This window comes from Pseudophryne corroboree, chromosome 9 (assembly GCF_028390025.1).
Source record: "Pseudophryne corroboree isolate aPseCor3 chromosome 9, aPseCor3.hap2, whole genome shotgun sequence".
NCBI lineage: Eukaryota > Metazoa > Chordata > Amphibia > Anura > Myobatrachidae > Pseudophryne > Pseudophryne corroboree.
The window spans coordinates 350478512-350498952 of record NC_086452.1 but is presented as its reverse complement, the minus strand read 5'-3'; the positions used below and the strand labels follow the sequence as shown (position 1 = coordinate 350498952).

The window sequence follows — 20441 nt, the reverse complement described above, 5'->3', positions numbered from 1 at the left end:
GATGCACAAGCAGCTTCTGCTGATTAAACTGATATGCAGCATGCCAATATACTGTGTGAGACTGTGGCTGTATCTGCATATGAAATGCTACATACAGAATATAGGCATGTCGCATATCATTTTAATCAGCAGAAGCTGATGATGCCCCTAGGCATATCAAATGCCCTAGGCAATTGCCTAGTTTGCCTATGCATATGGCTGGCTCTAGGTTGGCTGGTACTTTATCACCATGCAGTTATCCAAAGCTTGATAAATCTGGGCCTTTGTACCTTGGTAAAACCATGCTGCAGTGCAGGTGGGAGAGATATGGAATGTGCAGAGAGATTTATAAATATACTAGCTGAATAGCCATGCTTCGCTATGGAATTTCAAGTATTTTCATGTTTGTAACTTTAATTTTGAAGGACTTCTTGGTAAACTATATTTTTTAGTCTTTCCTTCAGGCTGGAGAATGGGCAGGCTGTCAGAGGAGCTGACTTGGAAACAGGCTACATACAACTGGCCATGGGAGAAGCAGTCACTCCTCAGATCCACACCAGCCACTTTCAAACTCTGACCCTGAGCTTTGTTAATGGTCATGGCATAGCAGACCCTTACTGGGAACTGCAGATGTTTGAACAAGAAACAGGGTCATAACTAGGTGTGTGCGGAGGGGGCACCGCACATAGCATTGCAGGGTAGGGGGGCGCTGTTGGTGACACTTGTCAATTAAGGTTTTAATTACTTTCACTTGTAGCCTCCCCCTTTTGAAGCCCAGCATCTTCTACCCTGACCCCTTCTGTTGCTATACAACATTCATGAACTCAACTTGAAATGTCGTTATTATTCAGTCACAGGGGGCGGGATGTACTAAGCGGAAAATGCGGTAAACCCCCTGTTTACCGCATTTTCCTGATGTACCATCCCCCGGCCGGCAGGTCAGCGCCGCGGTTCGCCAGCTTTAGCTGGCGATAGTCCATAGAAGCCTATGGGCTTCTCTCCGCGGCGCTGTGTGAGGGATCCGATCGGATCCCTCCCAGCATGCCTTGCGGCCACCCCCGTCACCCTGCGCATGCGCAGACTGACTCCTGGGGCCGAATCCCGGAAGTCAGGCTGCCACTGTGCATCGCGGAGGACAGCTCTTATCGGAATAGCTGTCCTCCGCAATGCTGATCGCTTATGTAAGTACATATGCGATCAGCATCGTGGTGCAGGGTGGCGATGGGCGGCGATGTACATTAGTACATCCCGCCCACTGTCCTTTATTAAATTTCAAGATGCTGACATACTCGGGATTCGAACCCATTGCCTTTGGAATTGCAGTCAGACAATCTATTCATTGACCTATCTGCCCTTGCATAGAAAGATAGATAGTTCTAAGAATTCTAACTATTTGAAGCTTACTTTGTGAAAAAATTATCAGCACTGCTGCTGAGCAGATCTATGTAGTATGTGGCTGCAAGAGATTGGATGTGTGGCTGCACACTACATATGTAGATCTGCTCAATTGCAGTCTGTAAATTGTAGTCTGATGGGATCATGAGGATTTCTCAGAATTATGAGAGTTTCGGGTGGATGCTAAAGAAGCCCCTAACAATCTTCCAATTTAAAATTAAACAAAAATTTACAATTTGTCGGTAAAAGCATTGTTAAAAAATGATTGTTTTTAAACCTAGATTAACATGCTGCTAAAAATATATACACCTACTTAGACACTTAATTTGGTAACATTTGTATGCAAAAAACAAATCTAAATCTTATCTGGATTAAGAGATAATGAAGAATTTATTTTAAAAAAAAACACATTTCACCCCTTTTCAGCCCTTTGGGGGTGGACTTTTGAAAAGTTCCTTCTTAGTGGGTTCCTACTGTACACCACAAAACAAAGCTACTATTCAAATTTCAAGTTCCTAGTCCTCATGGTTCCGGAGATTTCGTGATCAGTCAGTGAGTCAGTCAGTGGTATTTAGCTGTTCTATATGTAGATAATCACAGAAGTGTAAAATGTGAGGGTGGTTTAATAAGTAAGGTAAATCGTACATATATGTATAATCAATAGTATGGCCTTGGTACAGATTATTTTTCCACATAGTCCCCATAGTTGTCTAAGTATTTGTTCCTACAGTATACCAACGCATCTATCCCAGTATAGAAAAAATTTGTGTCAAGCGCCTGAAGCCAGGAAATCATGGCTTGCTGAACTTCACCATTGGTTGCGAATTGTCTTCCACCCAGGTGCTTCTTCAGTGATCCAAAGAGATGGAAATCACTCGGTGCTTGGTCAGGGCTGTAGGGAGGACGGTCCAGTACCTCACAATGGTAGTGCTCATCTTGAACATCTGTCCTGTCGTTATCAAAGGCAGTGCACCTCACCCAAACCTGTTTCTGTGACATTACATTATCACCGTACAGCTCAACAAGTTGGTAATGAAGTTCAGCTGCTGATGTGCCCTTTAGATGCAGAAATCTGATCACACTACTCACCTCAATGTATGACCATGTTTCTGCCAATCCTGGCATCTTACAACTGATGTTGAGACAGTATGACTGATACGAGGCGCAGTCTAATAACTGTGAGGGGAAGTAGTGGTCTGGCCTGGTGGGAAATTAGAATGAAATAGAGAACATTACACACGTGGGAGGACCTGATATATACAGCATATTAGCGAGGGCGGGAGAAAAGCATATTGAAGAGATAACACAGGATGACCCACTACACATGATGCACCCAATTACTGACAGTGACACTAGTGATAATGACAGCTGAATTTTGCATCTTCTCCAACTTTTTCTGCAGTACGGATGCCATCTCCAGAAGATGTAATGGTCCATACATCTGAAAATGGTTGGATCACTCTGACCTGGAAGATGCCAGATTACATTTCAACTACTGTATCTCTGCTGTACCAAATCGCATACTGCAGAAAGAACTGGGAAACATGGGAGGTACAGTAAAGACAAAATATGATTATTGCACCCATAGCTAAGATACTGCATCAAGGGGTTATTAACTTATTATGGGTTTAAAAGTATAACATTCCCTCATCAGCTTTGATCTCTGCCTATCTGTGGAAGAAATGAGAGACTACCTATGTAATAACAGAATATCTCCGGTGTGCCATACTTCTGAAATCCAAGGAAGGGCTAAGGATATATCTTTTGCATTTAAATTGTTACCTGCAGCAGTTATCATATATTACATCTGATGTCTCCATGTCATCTCTATCCACAGGATGCTGTCATACTTAGTGTTCTGGGAAATACAGAAGTCAGCTTTAGCCCACAGTTATTTGTCCCGGGAAGCACCTACCTGTTTAAAGTTCGATCTGTAAAGGACGAAGATCACCAGTTCCGCAGTCCTTGGAGCAAGGAGTCAGCCTGGACAATGCCCCAAGGTATCTCTGAACAGAACTATAATATAGGCAGATTTGCCACTTAGAAAAACATCTTCACAAACAGCTGCCCCTCCCCTCTCTTTAGGTGGCCTAAGGGGCTACTGTGAGATCTGCTGGTTCTGTGAATACCATTAAAGCTCACCATCCATTTTTAAATGCAGATGGAGGGGCATGAGTGCTCCCACTTCTCGCTATTCAGGTTTTTGACCAACCCCTGGGAATAACCGCCACATGTATATGTAGGATGCGTTTCATTTGCCAGCTGTCAGGATCCTGGTGGTCAGGATACCGACGACAGAAACCCGACAGCTGACAATGCCACCTGCCGGAATCCCACTACAACAGGGGCTATTCCCACTTGTGTGGAAATCGATCCTGTAGTGAGCGCAGCGAACCACAGAGCCCGCAAGGGGACTCTTAGCGCTTGACACTCTGCTGGCATTCTGGCGGGTAGGATGCCACTGTTGAGATATTGGCAGCCGGCATCCCGACCACCGGTAAAACATACTGAATCCGTACATGTTCAGGTGGGTAGGGGCTGCCTTAGGAAAATATTGGTAATGCAGGCTAAAGTTCAAGGGAGCTGTAACCTGTACCATAATAGAGAGCTCAAACCTATAATTGGTCACTGGTCTCTAATTATCGTTTACTGATAACTACAAATTTATTAGAACTCAACGTAGGAAATTTCTGTTTTTTCTTACACAATCAGATAACCTAATCTTGGGCACCTTGCCTGTATCTCTAAGTATTGTCAGCTGTAATGTGCAGACATCACTCATTGTGGTCCACATTCTTACACTAACCTTCACGTTCTTCATATTCTAGGGATTTTGTATGATTATTAATCAAAGGTTCACTGTAAGTGCCCCAGGGCCTTCCTGAAAACTGTGGATGCCTCATTGTGATTATCGGGCTCTCGTGCAATGCTTTGTGTGCCTTTAGAGGAGGTGTGGCCATATGACTTGTAGGAATAGGTATGCTTTCATGGCAAGACTAGGTTCCTGAACTGCCCCAGGCTTGGGTAATTTGAATTAGAGATGAGCGGGTTCGGTTCCTCGGAATCCGAACCCGCCCGAACTTCAGCTTTTTTTACACGGATCCGAGCGACTCGGATCTTCCCGCCTTGCTCGGTTAACCCGAGCGCGCCCGAACGTCATCATGACGCTGTCGGATTCTCGCGAGGCTCGGATTCTATCGCGAGACTCGGATTCTATATAAGGAGCCGCGCGTCGCCGCCATTTTACACGTGCATTGAGATTCATAGGGAGAGGACGTGGCTGGCGTCCTCTCCGTTTTTAGAGAAGAAATAGATAGGAGAGTGAAAGTGAGACAGTGACACTTCATTTACTGGAGCTTAGGAGGAGTACTCAGACAGAGAGTGCAGAATTTTGCTGATAGTATTAGTTAGTTATACTAGTGACAGAGTGAGACAGTGACACTTCATTTACTGGAGCTTAGGAGGAGTACTCAGACAGAGAGTGCAGAATTTTGCTGATAGTATTAGTTAGTTATACTAGTGACTGACCAGTGACCACCAGTGCAGTTTTATATTATTTAATATAATCCGTTCTCTGCCTGAAAAAACGATACACAGTGACTCAGTCACATACCATATCTGTGCTCAGCCCAGTGTGCTGCTGCATCATCTATGTATAATATCTGACTGTGCTCACACAGCTTAATTGTGGGGGAGACTGGGGAGCAGTTAGGTTATAGCAGGAGCCAGGAGTACATATTAAAATTAAACAGTGCACACTTTTTTTCTGCAGGAGTGCCACTGCCAGTGTGACTGACCAGTGACCTGACCACCAGTATATAGTAAACTATATTGTATTGTGAATGTCTGCCTGTAAAAGTTAAACACACGTCGTGTGACTTGTGTGGTGTTTTTTTATTCTATAAAATAAAAAACTCATTCTGCTGACAGACAGTGTCCAGCAGGTCCGTCATTATATAATATATACCTGTCCGGCTGCAGTAGTGATATATATATATTTTTTATATCATTATTTATCATCCAGTCGCAGCAGACACAGTACGGTAGTTCACGGCTGTAGCTACCTCTGTGTCGGCACTCGGCAGTCCATCCATAATTGTATACCACCTACCCGTGGTTTTTTTTTCCTTTCTTCTTTATACATACTACATCTCATTATCATCCAGTCTATATTAGCAGCAGACACAGTACAGTACGGTAGTCCACGGCTGTAGCTACCTCTGTGTCGGCACTCGGCAGTCCGTCCATAATTGTATACCACCTACCCGTGTTTTTTTTCTTCTTCTTTATACATACTACATCTCATTATCAACCAGTCTATATTAGCAGCAGACACAGTACGGTAGTCCACGGCTGTAGCTACCTCTGTGTCGGCACTCGGCAGTCCATCCATAATTGTATACCACCTACCCGTGGTTTTTTTTTCTTTCTTCTTTATACATACTACATCTCATTATCATCCAGTCTATATTAGCAGCAGACACAGTACAGTACGGTAGTCCACGGCTGTAGCTACCTCTGTGTCGGCACTCAGCAGTCCATCCATAATTGTATACCACCTACCCGTGTTTTTTTTTTCTTTCTTCTTTATACATACTACATCTCATTATCATCCAGTCTATATTAGCAGCAGACACAGTACAGTACGGTAGTCCACGGCTGTAGCTACCTCTGTGTCGGCACTCGGCAGTCCATCCATAATTGTATACCACCTACCCGTGGTTTTTTTTTCTTTCTTCTTTATACATACTACATCTCATTATCATCCAGTCTATATTAGCAGCAGACACAGTACAGTACGGTAGTCCACGGCTGTAGCTACCTCTGTGTCGGCACTCGGCAGTCCATCCATAATTGTATACCACCTACCCGTGGTTTTTTTTTTCTTTCTTCTTTATACATACTACATCTCATTATCATCCAGTCTATATTAGCAGCAGACACAGTACAGTACGGTAGTCCACGGCTGTAGCTACCTCTGTGTCGGCACTCCATCCATAATTGTATACCACCTACCCGTGGTTTTTTTTTCTTTCTTCTTTATACATACTACATCTCATTATCATCCAGTCTATATTAGCAGCAGACACAGTACAGTACGGTAGTCCATGGCTGTAGCTACCTCTGTGTCGGCACTCGGCAGTCCGTCCATAATTGTATACCACCTACCCGTGTTTTTTTTCTTCTTTATACATACTACATCTCATTATCAACCAGTCTATATTAGCAGCAGACACAGTACGGTAGTCCACGGCTGTAGCTACCTCTGTGTCGGCACTCGGCAGTCCATCCATAATTGTATACCACCTACCCGTGGTTTTTTTTTCTTTCTTCTTTATACATACTACATCTCATTATCATCCAGTCTATATTAGCAGCAGACACAGTACAGTACGGTAGTCCACGGCTGTAGCTACCTCTGTGTCGGCACTCGGCAGTCCATCCATAATTGTATACCACCTACCCGTGGTTTTTTTTTTCTTTCTTCTTTATACATACTACATCTCATTATCATCCAGTCTATATTAGCAGCAGACACAGTACAGTACGGTAGTCCACGGCTGTAGCTACCTCTGTGTCGGCACTCGGCAGTCCATCCATAATTGTATACCACCTACCCGTGGTTTTTTTTTTCTTTCTTCTTTATACATACTACATCTCATTATCATCCAGTCTATATTAGCAGCAGACACAGTACAGTACGGTAGTCCACGGCTGTAGCTACCTCTGTGTCGGCACTCGGCAGTCCATCCATAATTGTATACCACCTACCCGTGGTTTTTTTTTCTTTCTTCTTTATACATACTACATCTCATTATCATCCAGTCTATATTAGCAGCAGACACAGTACAGTACGGTAGTCCATGGCTGTAGCTACCTCTGTGTCGGCACTCGGCAGTCCATCCATAATTGTATACCACCTACCCGTGGTTTTTTTTTCTTTCTTCTTTATACATACTACATCTCATTATCATCCAGTCTATATTAGCAGCAGACACAGTACAGTACGGTAGTCCACGGCTGTAGCTACCTCTGTGTCGGCACTCGGCAGTCCATCCATAATTGTATACCACCTACCCGTGGTTTTTTTTTCTTTCTTCTTTATACATACTACATCTCATTATCATCCAGTCTATATTAGCAGCAGACACAGTACAGTACGGTAGTCCACGGCTGTAGCTACCTCTGTGTCGGCACTCGGCAGTCCGTCCATAATTGTATACCACCTACCCGTGTTTTTTTTTTTCTTCTTTATACATACTACATCTCATTATCAACCAGTCTATATTAGCAGCAGACACAGTACGGTAGTCCACGGCTGTAGCTACCTCTGTGTCGGCACTCGGCAGTCCATCCATAATTGTATACCACCTACCCGTGGTTTTTTTTTCTTTCTTCTTTATACATACTTCATCTCATTATCATCCAGTCTATATTAGCAGCAGACACAGTACAGTACGGTAGTCCACGGCTGTAGCTACCTCTGTGTCGGCACTCGGCAGTCCATCCATAATTGTATACCACCTACCCGTGGTTTTTTTTCTTTCTTCTTTATACATACTACATCTCATTATCATCCAGTCTATATTAGCAGCAGACACAGTACAGTACGGTAGTCCACGGCTGTAGCTACCTCTGTGTCGGCACTCGGCAGTCCATCCATAATTGTATACCACCTACCCGTGGTTTTTTTTTCTTTCGTCTTTATACATACTACATCTCATTATCATCCAGTCTATATTAGCAGCAGACACAGTACAGTACGGTAGTCCACGGCTGTAGCTACCTCTGTGTCGGCACTCGGCAGTCCATCCATAATTGTATACCACCTACCCGTGGTTTTTTTTTCTTTCTTCTTTATACATACTACATCTCATTATCATCCAGTCTATATTAGCAGCAGACACAGTACAGTACGGTAGTCCACGGCTGTAGCTACCTCTGTGTCGGCACTCGGCAGTCCATCCATAATTGTATACCACCTACCCGTGGTTTTTTTTTCTTTCTTCTTTATACATACTACATCTCATTATCATCCAGTCTATATTAGCAGCAGACACAGTACAGTACAATAGTCCACGGCTGTAGCTACCTCTGTGTCGGCACTCGGCAGTCCATCCATAATTGTATACTAGTATCCATCCATCTCCATTGTTTACCTGAGGTGCCTTTTAGTTGTGCCTATTAAAATATGGAGAACAAAAATGTTGAGGTTCCAAAATTAGGGAAAGATCAAGATCCACTTCCACCTCGTGCTGAAGCTGCTGCCACTAGTCATGGCGGAGACGATGAAATGCCAGCAACGTCGTCTGCCAAGGCCGATGCCCAATGTCATAGTACAGAGCATGTCAAATCCAAAACACCAAATATCAGTAAAAAAAGGACTCCAAAACCTAAAATAAAATTGTCGGAGGAGAAGCGTAAACTTGCCAATATGCCATTTACCACACGGAGTGGCAAGGAACGGCTGAGGCCCTGGCCTATGTTCATGGCTAGTGGTTCAGCTTCACATGAGGATGGAAGCACTCAGCCTCTCGCTAGAAAACTGAAAAGACTCAAGCTGGCAAAAGCACCGCAAAGAACTGTGCGTTCTTCGAAATCCCAAATCCACAAGGAGAGTCCAATTGTGTCGGTTGCGATGCCTGACCTTCCCAACACTGGACGTGAAGAGCATGCGCCTTCCACCATTTGCACGCCCCCTGCAAGTGCTGGAAGGAGCACCCGCAGTCCAGTTCCTGATAGTCAGATTGAAGATGTCAGTGTTGAAGTACACCAGGATGAGGAGGATATGGGTGTTGCTGGCGCTGGGGAGGAAATTGACCAGGAGGATTCTGATGGTGAGGTGGTTTGTTTAAGTCAGGCACCCGGGGAGACACCTGTTGTCCGTGGGAGGAATATGGCCGTTGACATGCCTGGTGAAAATACCAAAAAAATCAGCTCTTCGGTGTGGAAGTATTTCACCAGAAATGCGGACAACATTTGTCAAGCCGTGTGTTCCCTTTGTAAAGCTGTAATAAGTAGGGGTAAGGACGTTAACCACCTCGGAACATCCTCCCTTATACGTCACCTGCAGCGCATTCATAATAAGTCAGTGACAAGTTCAAAAACTTTGGGCGACAGCGGAAGCAGTCCACTGACCAGTAAATCCCTTCCTCTTGTAACCAAGCTCACGCAAACCACCCCACCAACTCCCTCAGTGTCAATTTCCTCCTTCCCCAGGAATGCCAATAGTCCTGCAGGCCATGTCACTGGCAATTCTGACGAGTCCTCTCCTGCCTGGGATTCCTCCGATGCATCCTTGCGTGTAACGCCTACTGCTGCTGGCGCTGCTGTTGTTGCTGCTGGGAGTCGATGGTCATCCCAGAGGGGAAGTCGTACTCGTAAGCCCACTTTTACTACTTCCACCAAGCAATTGACTGTCCAACAGTCCTTTGCGAGGAAGATGAAATATCACAGCAGTCATCCTGCTGCAAAGCGGATAACTGAGGCCTTGGCATCCTGGGTGGTGAGAAACGTGGTTCCAGTATCCATCATTACTGCAGAGCCAACTAGAGACTTGTTGGAGGTACTGTGTCCCCGGTACCAAATACCATCTAGGTTCCATTTCTCTAGGCAGGCGATACCGAAAATGTACACAGACCTCAGAAAAAGAGTCACCAGTGTCCTAAAAAATGCAGCTGTACCCAATGTCCACTTAACCACGGACATGTGGACAAGTGGAGCAGGGCAGGGTCAGGACTATATGACTGTGACAGCCCACTGGGTAGATGTATGGACTCCCGCCGCAAGAACAGCAGCGGCGGCACCAGTAGCAGCATCTCGCAAACGCCAACTCTTTCCTAGGCAGGCTACGCTTTGTATCACCGGTTTCCAGAATACGCACACAGCTAAAAACCTCTTACGGCAACTGAGGAAGATCATCGCAGAATGGCTTACCCCAATTGGACTCTCCTGTGGATTTGTGGCATCGGACAACGCCAGCAATATTGTGTGTGCATTAAATATGGGCAAATTCCAGCACGTCCCATGTTTTGCACATACCTTGAATTTGGTGGTGCAGAATTTTTTAAAAAACGACAGGGGCGTGCAAGAGATGCTGTCGGTGGCCAGAAGAATTGCGGGACACTTTCGGCGTACAGGCACCACGTACAGAAGACTGGAGCACCACCAAAAACTACTGAACCTGCCCTGCCATCATCTGAAGCAAGAAGTGGTAACGAGGTGGAATTCAACCCTCTATATGCTTCAGAGGTTGGAGGAGCAGCAAAAGGCCATTCAAGCCTATACAATTGAGCACGATATAGGAGGTGGAATGCACCTGTCTCAAGTGCAGTGGAGAATGATTTCAACGTTGTGCAAGGTTCTGATGCCCTTTGAACTTGCCACACGTGAAGTCAGTTCAGACACTGCCAGCCTGAGTCAGGTCATTCCCCTCATCAGGCTTTTGCAGAAGAAGCTGGAGGCATTGAAGAAGGAGCTAAAAGGGAGCGATTCCGCTAGGCATGTGGGACTTGTGGATGCAGCCCTTAATTCGCTTAACAAGGATTCACGGGTGGTCAATCTGTTGAAATCAGAGCACTACATTTTGGCCACCGTGCTCGATCCTAGATTTAAAACCTACCTTGGATCTCTCTTTCCGGCAGACACAAGTCTGCTGGGGTGCAAAGACCTGCTGGTGACAAAATTGTCAAGTCAAGCGGAACGCGACCTGTCAACATCTCCTCCTTCACATTCTCCCGCAACTGGGGGTGCGAGGAAAAGGCTCAGAATTCCGAGCCCACCCGCTGGCGGTGATGCAGGGCAGTCTGGAGCGACTGCTGATGCTGACATCTGGTCCGGACTGAAGGACCTGACAACGATTACGGACATGTCGTCTACTGTCACTGCATATGATTCTCTCAACATTGAAAGAATGGTGGAGGATTATATGAGTGACCGCATCCAAGTAGGCACGTCACACAGTCCGTACTTATACTGGCAGGAAAAAGAGGCAATTTGGAGGCCCTTGCACAAACTGGCTTTATTCTACCTAAGTTGCCCTCCCACAAGTGTGTACTCCGAAAGAGTGTTTAGTGCCGCCGCTCACCTTGTCAGCAATCGGCGTACGAGGTTACATCCAGAAAATGTGGAGAAGATGATGTTCATTAAAATGAATTATAATCAATTCCTCCGCGGAGACATTGACCAGCAGCAATTGCCTCCACAAAGTACACAGGGAGCTGAGATGGTGGATTCCAGTGGGGACGAATTGATAATCTGTGAGGAGGGGGATGTACACGGTGATATATCGGAGGATGATGATGAGGTGGACATCTTGCCTCTGTAGAGCCAGTTTGTGCAAGGAGAGATTAATTGCTTCTTTTTTGGGGGGGGTCCAAACCAACCCGTCATATCAGTCACAGTCGTGTGGCAGACCCTGTCACTGAAATGATGGGTTGGTTAAAGTGTGCATGTCCTGTTTATACAACATAAGGGTGGGTGGGAGGGCCCAAGGACAATTCCATCTTGCACCTCTTTTTTCTTTTATTTTTCTTTGCGTCATGTGCTGTTTGGGGAGGGTTTTTTGGAAGGGCCATCCTGCGTGACACTGCAGTGCCACTCCTAGATGGGCCCGGTGTTTGTGTCGGCCACTAGGGTCGCTTATCTTACTCACACAGTCAGCTACCTCATTGCGCCTCTTTTTTTCTTTGCGTCATGTGCTGTTTGGGGAGGGTTTTTTGGAAGGGCCATCCTGCGTGACACTGCAGTGCCACTCCTAGATGGGCCCGGTGTTTGTGTCGGCCACTAGGGTCGCTTATCTTACTCACACAGTCAGCTACCTCATTGCGCCTCTTTTTTTCTTTGCGTCATGTGCTGTTTGGGGAGGGTTTTTTGGAAGGGACATCCTGCGTGACACTGCAGTGCCACTCCTAGATGGGCCCGGTGTTTGTGTCGGCCACTAGGGTCGCTTATCTTACTCACACAGCTACCTCATTGCGCCTCTTTTTTTCTTTGCGTCATGTGCTGTTTGGGGAGGGTTTTTTGGAAGGGACATCCTGCGTGACACTGCAGTGCCACTCCTAGATGGGCCCGGTGTTTGTGTCGGCCACTAGGGTCGCTTATCTTACTCACACAGCGACCTCGGTGCAAATTTTAGGACTAAAAATAATATTGTGAGGTGTGAGGTATTCAGAATAGACTGAAAATGAGTGGAAATTATGGTTTTTGAGGTTAATAATACTTTGGGATCAAAATGACCCCCAAATTCTATGATTTAAGCTGTTTTTTAGGGTTTTTTGAAAAAAACACCCGAATCCAAAACACACCCGAATCCGACAAAAAAATTCGGTGAGGTTTTGCCAAAACGCGGTCGAACCCAAAACACGGCCGCGGAACCGAACCCAAAACCAAAACACAAAACCCGAAAAATTTCCGGCGCTCATCTCTAATTTGAATCAGTCCTCCCCTTCCTAGCACCTCCCTTTGCCTGCACAGAAGTTCTCCCAGGTCACAAAACCAGAAGTCCTTGTATGGCAGAGGACAACTCTTACCGGGAGAGCTGTCCTTTGTCAGCATACAGTGTCACTAAACGCTGCTATGCTTGTGATGAGTGGCAGGATGCTTCATACAGTACATCCCACAGCTGGTTTAAGCAATACTGACTGATGCTTTCACTATTCATCCATATCATACACCTATTATTATTCATATTTCTTCCCCCACTTCCTTCATCTCACTATTCATGTCAATGCCTTTCTCTAATTTCTCTCGCTTTCTCACTCTTCAAAGGACTTTCGGGGGTAATTCAGACCTGATCGCTGTTCTATGCGCACGCAAGCAGCATTCGCATCATAGCGAACACAATGCAAGCGTGCAAATGAACGCCCACTACGTAAGAATACATACGCATGTGTAGCAATGCACAAAAGGGGTGTTTACATTTCTGTGTCGCATGGGTGCGATGCGTTCATATGGCTGCCAAACGCATCGCTAGCAATACGGGACCCATCGTACATGTGCGTTTCATTCGTTAGCTTGCAAATATTCACACAATGGTGTTTTTTTTCACATCTAATGTTATTGAACAATTAAGTGAGTAAACTCTGCAAAATGAGGAGTTTGTCAACCTAATTGCACAATAACATTTAGCAATTAAGGCAACAAATATATCAGTTTAATATATTTGTTGTTCTATTTGCTCAGTACCCCGAAATGTCGTCATTTAAAATTCCTGACTGACATACTGTACATTACACAGTTTAGCATATATGTTTCTTTGTTTGGAAAATGTTAAAATGGGGAGTGATAAAGTAACAAATAATCAGCTCCCAACTGTCATGTCAGCCTTTGATTTTTACATGTCAGTTAGTAATTGATTAGCTACCAATTTTTCACTCTTCATTTTATCACTTTACAAGTGATTATACATCTCTAGATATGTTATTTACCGTATATACTCGAGTATAAGTCGACCCGAATATAAGCCGAGGCACCTAATTTTACCACAAAAACCTGGGATAACTTATTGACTCGAGTATAAGCCTAGGGTGGGAGATGCAGCTCTAGCCGTACACAGCCCTCATACTGCCAGATATGCCCCCACAGTGCCAGATATTCCCTCATGCTGCCAGACATGCCCTCATGCTGCCAGATATGCCCCACAATGCCAGATATTCCAGATATGCCCTCATGCTGCCAGATATGCCCCACAGTGCCAGATGTGCCAGATATGCCCCACAGTGCCAGATATGCCCTCATACTGCCAGATATGCCCCACAGTGCCAGATATGCCCTCATGCTGCCAGATATGCCCCACAATGCCAGATGTGCCAGATATGCCCTCATGCTGCCAGATATGCCCCACAGTGCCAGATGTGCCAGATATGCCCCACAGTGCCAGATATGCCCTCATACTGCCAGATATGCCCTACAATGCCAGATGTGCCAGATATGCCCCACAGTGCCTGATATGCCCTCATGCTCCCAGCTATGTCCCACAGTGCCAGATGTGCCAGATATGCCGTCATGCTGCCAGATATGGCCAACATTGCCAGATGTGCCAGATATGCCCCACAGTGCCTGATGTGCCAGATATGCCCCACAGTGCCAGATAATGATATGCCCTCATGCTGCCAGATATGCCCCACAGTGCCAGATGTGCCAGATATGCCCCACAGTGCCAGTTTGTTACTTACCCTCCGTCGCTCCCGCGTTGTCCCGTCGCTCCCGTGCTGTCTTCTGAAGGAGGGACACGGAGGGCACAGCGCGCGGCTCTTCTGTGTCCCTCCTGCGTCTCCGGCGGCAGCGGCGTGTGTGTATTAAAGGAAGTGCCGGAAGTTCGTTCGAAGTGGCTTTTTCAGCACAAAAAAAGGTGCTGAAAAAGTCGGCTTATACTCGAGTATAGGGGTAATTCCAAGTTGATCGCAACAGGAAATTTTTTAGCAGTTGGGCAAAACCATGTGCACTGCAGGGGGGGCAGATATAACATATGCAGAGAGAGTTAGATTTGGGTGTGGTGTGTTCAATCTGCAATCTAAATTGCAGTGTAAAAATAAAGCAGCCAGTATTTACCATGCACAGAAACAAAATAACCCACCCAAATCTAACTCTCTCTGCACATGTTATATCTGCCTCCCCTGCAGTGCACATGGTTTTGCCCAACTGCTAAAAAATTTCCTGCTGCGATCAACTTGGAATTACCCCCTATATATGGTACCTTTTACAGAACACAACACACAAAGGGGGTAATTCCAAGTTGATCGCAGCAGGATTTTTTTTAGCAGTTGGGCAAAACCATGGGGGTAATTCTGAGTTGATCGCAGCAGCAAGTTTGTTAGCAATTGGGCAAAACCATGTGCACTGCAGGGGGGGGCAGATATAACATGTGCAGAGAGAGTTAGATTTGGGTGTGGTGTGTTCAATCTGCAATCTAAATTGCAGTGTAAAAATAAAGCAGCCAGTATTTACCCTGCACAGAAACAAAATAACCCACTCAAATCTAACTCTGCAAATGTTATATCTGTCACACCTGCAGTGCACATGGTTTTGCCCAATTGCTAACAAACTTGCTGCTGCGATCAACTCAGAATTACCCCCAAAATGTGGATTATAAGGTTGTTGTTTTTTTTTTTTTTTTTGGTAATTCAAAATAAATGCACCTTTTTATTTTATTTTTTTAAACATTTTGCTAAGCAAATAATCTCCTCCAGGAGCCCACGGCAATGCTGATCCATCCTGGATACGACTTGCCGCATTTCTGCATTGGGATCTCCAACCGCAGCATCTGTAATGAATGTTTGTAAACAATACAAAATGAGCGCACAGTGGGGCATTGTATATCTGGCACTATGGGGGCATTGTATATCTGGCACAGTGGGGCATTGTATGTCTGGCATAGGGGATCATTGTATATCTGGCACAGGGGGGCAATGTATATCTGGCACAGGGGGGCAATGTACATCTGGCACAGGGGGGCAATGTATATCTGGCACAGGGGGGCAATGTATATCTGGCACTCTGGGGGCATTGTATATCTGGCACTGTGGGGGGCATTGTATATCTGGCACTGTGGGTTGCATTGTATATCTGTCACAGGGGGGCATTGTATATCTGGCACAGGGGGCTTTGTATATCTGGCACAGGGGGGCAATGTATATCTGGCACTGTGGGGGCATTGTATATCTGGCACTGTGGGGGCATTGTATATCTGGTGACAATGTTAAATTCCTTTGTCTTATAAACAACCCTTAATGAAGTCTAAGAACACAGTACGCTGTTTACTTATGAAGTACCGTAAGGGTACTCTAGTTGCGTAACGATCGCTTAGCCGTAGGCGAGACGCTCAAGCGTCACGTTCGCTCACGGCCCAGCGATCACAGGACAGCACGTTATTGGTGATGACTAGAGTAATGATTCGCTATGGCGTAGCGGACGCTCGAGACCACGAGGAGATCACCAGCGGCGCAGACGCTCACAACGCTATACCTTTATGTCTAAACCTATTATTAATGAAATACACAGAATACCTTAATGTGAATACAGGGTGTAAGTGCAACCTTGTGTAACCTGACTAACTACAAAGCTGCTTGAGCGTCACCGACGCTCAAGTGAACACTTAAAACTATAGGAAATACACAGATACTGGTTTAGGGTCCAAAGCCTATTATCTGTATTATAACTATTATACTTGCCAAAAAGAATCACAGTACAAATGATACACTACAATATAACAGAGACTTCCTAACCAAATAACTATACAAGAAATACAATACAATACTATGCTGATCTAATACAATACAATACTAGTCAATGGGAGATACGAGAGAAAGAGAAGGGAGAGAGAGAGAGATTGGCTCACAGTAAGACAATATGATTACGGAGAGAAACTTACGCACAAAGGGTATGATCGCATGCGCCTCGATATCCAGCTTCCCGATTATCAGCAATGAGAACCGTTTGATGAGAAGTCAAAGCTGGATACCACAGGCCTGTCTTTTATGCTACTCACACAATGCAATCTAATGGTCCCTACAACCTCATTGTCCATTGGACGCAGGAATTCGGCTTCGCACTATAACAAAAGGTCATAGGGTGATTCATACAGGTGGGCTGTGACGATTTCAAACAGCTCAGGTGGGTGGGAAACTAGGTTTCCCGCCGCATACCTGAGTATGAGTAAATAATAGTAATGGACATAAACGTCTTATGTCCATAACTATTCGCACGAGCGATTAATACGCTCCAAACCAACACCGGAATATTGCTAATTAAATACTCTTCCGATGGGTACCAAACACTGCTGTATGATTCCTGTTAGACCCTTCGCACAATACAAAGAGGGATTCCTCCATTCAGGGACATTCTATATTAACCAAACTTTCAGAATCTATCAAAGGGACCATGATCTACAAACTACATTAATTGTGGAAATATGTAACGATTGGGTCGCACGCTACGACTACATACTCTTTACCGTAAATACGCATACCGATGCGAGCGGGTGCACGCATCAGCGGGTATGCGCTATCACGGGAAAGCGCACGCATGCGCAGCGCGGACCAGCGTGAGGTGCAAATATGGCAGCGTGTATAGGGATATTTTTCTGACTTTGACAGTCCACCCTTTGGCAGTCAATAATAACTGCCACCTTCTAAAACATTTCAAAAGGAGAAAAATATAAGTCAGGGGTTAATTGATTTCCATGGTGGGGAAAGGAAGAAGAGTGGAGTAGGTGTGAAGAGGGTATGACCTAGTGAGAAAGCAGAAGCATGTGTGTATGAGTCCATGGTTGGAGGGTCATGTATCATCGTGCCGTACGTGTGGTAAATCAAGCTTCGAGGTATTGCGAAGTATACATTTGAATTCCTTCTTATCCCGTGGTACAGGTCTGTAGATGGGCTGTCAAACTTTACCGAGCTCTTTTCGGCTTTTGAACAAAATGGGGAGCACATTTTAGTTGATGATACATGAATGGGGGAATATGTGATTGCTGATATCTGTGCCTGTATTCCCTATACTATGTGTGTTATTACCTGAGGGTTGTAGAGATGAAGATAAAGAACACTTATGGGAAATGCAATGATATTCTATGTCAGGGAAATGTACATCTGTTGTTGAAGTTTTGTTCGGTATCTGTTGAGAGTCGTCTTCTTTGCGCTGTATTGCTCCTTGGGCATGAGCAAATAGCTTTGTCAGTGCCATCAGATTTACAAAAAATGTTGGGCTAGCGTGAGTTTAAAAATACTAGGGAAACTGGGGATCCATGGCAAAGTTCATCAAATGTCCATTTCTCAAGTGGTCAAAACTTCATCTTTGGTGCTTGTCTGTTGTCTGTATAGCGTCTCGTCAACTTCCTCGTCCAAGGGGGTCTTTGTATCTTGGAGAAAAGCAGAAAAAAAAAAACAGGTGAAAGAAACGGACCGTATAATCGCATTTTTCATCACATCCTGGTTTCTATCATTGGGTCATAAATCAAATCCAGGTTAATTACAGTTTCCTCACTCCTCAAGCTCATCACTTTTGTACTTTGTTTGCACCTCATTAAAGCCTGCCCGCATCTAAATATCAATCCAATAGATATAACAACACCTAAGATACATAGGAGGAACTTTCCAACATCCATTATGACTCCTTGAGCCCAGTCTCCTAAACCGGAGAACCAATTTCGCGGGTTCAACCATGACACCCAACCAGTCAGCTCATTACCTACAGCAGCAAGGGTGAGATTGTGTTTTCGACGAAATTCCCACTTCAATTGGAGAATATCGTCCATCTTTTGGTCTATGACCTCTACCGGATCCTCGGTGCTATTTGTGATATACGTGCAACACTTTATGCCGTACTGTGTTGCCAATGTAACACAATATCCGCCTGTTACTGCTGTAAGATAATTAAGAACCATCCTATGCTGAACTAGTTCTGTTTTATAAGCTTGAAGTTCTCTTCCAGTGTATCTGAACGTGTCATCATACATTTCAGTGATATTATCTAACAAATTGGCGAGTGCGGAAATGTATCTATAATTCATCACTCCTCGAGCGGTGCGAGTGAAATCTAACGCTACCAGAACCTGAATCCCGGTGGATTCATGGATAAGATCAGAGGCCGGATGCTCTAACCTTTCTGACAGTTGTCTTTTAACTCGGTGCTCGTAATGAGTGTGAGTATAAGGAGCTTGGGCACCACGGTGTATGTCCTTCATTTTGTCATGTGTAACAGTCATCACTTCAGGCAATACTTTTCCAATATAACACAATCCTTCAGAGTTTGGGGCAAGCCACTTGTACGCCTTTCTCCCGCATATGAAATATGCATCATCGGGGAGAACATATGGGACAGAGAAGGACATTACCATATTACACACCTTCCAGGTGAACTCTCCTGACCCTAATTCTTCCATCTGCTTAATGCACGTATCGGTTTGTACGATATGTGCACAGTATCCTGGTGATACTTCTCCAACTCTAGTAATCCTATTTCCTAAAGTATATCGATACCGGAAAGATTTTCCTCTACTGGCTATGTGGCGTACAAGCTCTGTATCTGTAGGCATTCTATCTGCTCTGTGTGAAAAGGTCTTGGTAAGGTTGCTCCATGACACTTCCCAATTTCCCGGCTTACGGGGATTGGAGATATTAAAACATAAGAGGGACCTATCCACATGGTATTGGTGGAGCTTCAAACTAGGAGGGCTGGAGATGTTAAACCTCCGGTCCACCGGTCTCCCACCACTTAGCTCAAGTACCTCCCCTAACGTTAAAGGAAATGGTACTAGCCCTGATTTGCTATGACCCTGAGGTACTTGAGAGCATACCCAACAATCTGTTTGGTTTAATACGTTACCCACTAAGGAGTGATAGTCACTCAATGGATGCCGGTCCATATGGATATTAAAACTGGATTGGCATTTCTTTATGCACCCATCCTCAATCAAATTGTCACAGAGCCTACAGATACAGTTTTCTTCAGCTAACAATCCATCACAATTTCTTCTATCGGATCGTTTTCTGATACTCGCCTTTGCTTGTTGGTTTGGTTGATCTTGGAAAACTGCGCCTCCATCATCATAATCGGAACCCATTCCAGAACCTCTCTCGACCTCTAGGGTACTCTCGCCGGAACAGACTGCTCTGGTCAACATCATGGTTAACATCAAAATCCGGATCACAGTCTCTTGGGGCAAGTCCATCTTTGAGGAGGAAATAGAGAAGAATGAGAAGGGGGAAAAAGAAATTTTTAAGGGAGAGGGGATGGGAAGTGGAGAAAACAATAAAAGGGAGAAGGGAGTCAACAACTGCTTTCGGTCTTCAAGGCTCAGGTGCCGCCTCAGTCCTCCTGGAACAGACACTCCAGTGATACAACCTCTACCGTCTGTTCCTTATCACGGGACTTCTCTGGATCAGCAACCTTTTTGCAGTGGGATGAATGGACCCAAGTCTCTCTCTCAGCAACCTTCAATGCTGTGGTGCTAGTCAATAAGACCTGGTATGGTCCTTCCCATCTATCAATAAGACAACCTGAGCGTAGAAAATTTCGTATCATTACATAATCCCCAGGTTCAATGTCATGACAATTACTATCTGGTAAAT

General features: G+C 45.0%; 1 protein-coding gene across 1 annotated transcript in view; it reads left to right on the top strand.

Moving 5' to 3' along the window:
- CSF2RB (colony stimulating factor 2 receptor subunit beta) overlaps window positions 1–20441 on the top strand; it is a 231819-nt gene that overhangs the window by 68602 nt on the left and 142776 nt on the right. Inside the window, exons 6-7 of the mRNA XM_063940665.1 lie at window positions 2777–2925; window positions 3212–3374. Of these exons, the coding sequence (XP_063796735.1) occupies window positions 2777–2925; window positions 3212–3374 (312 nt within the window). The remainder of the gene's footprint in view (window positions 1–2776; window positions 2926–3211; window positions 3375–20441) is intronic.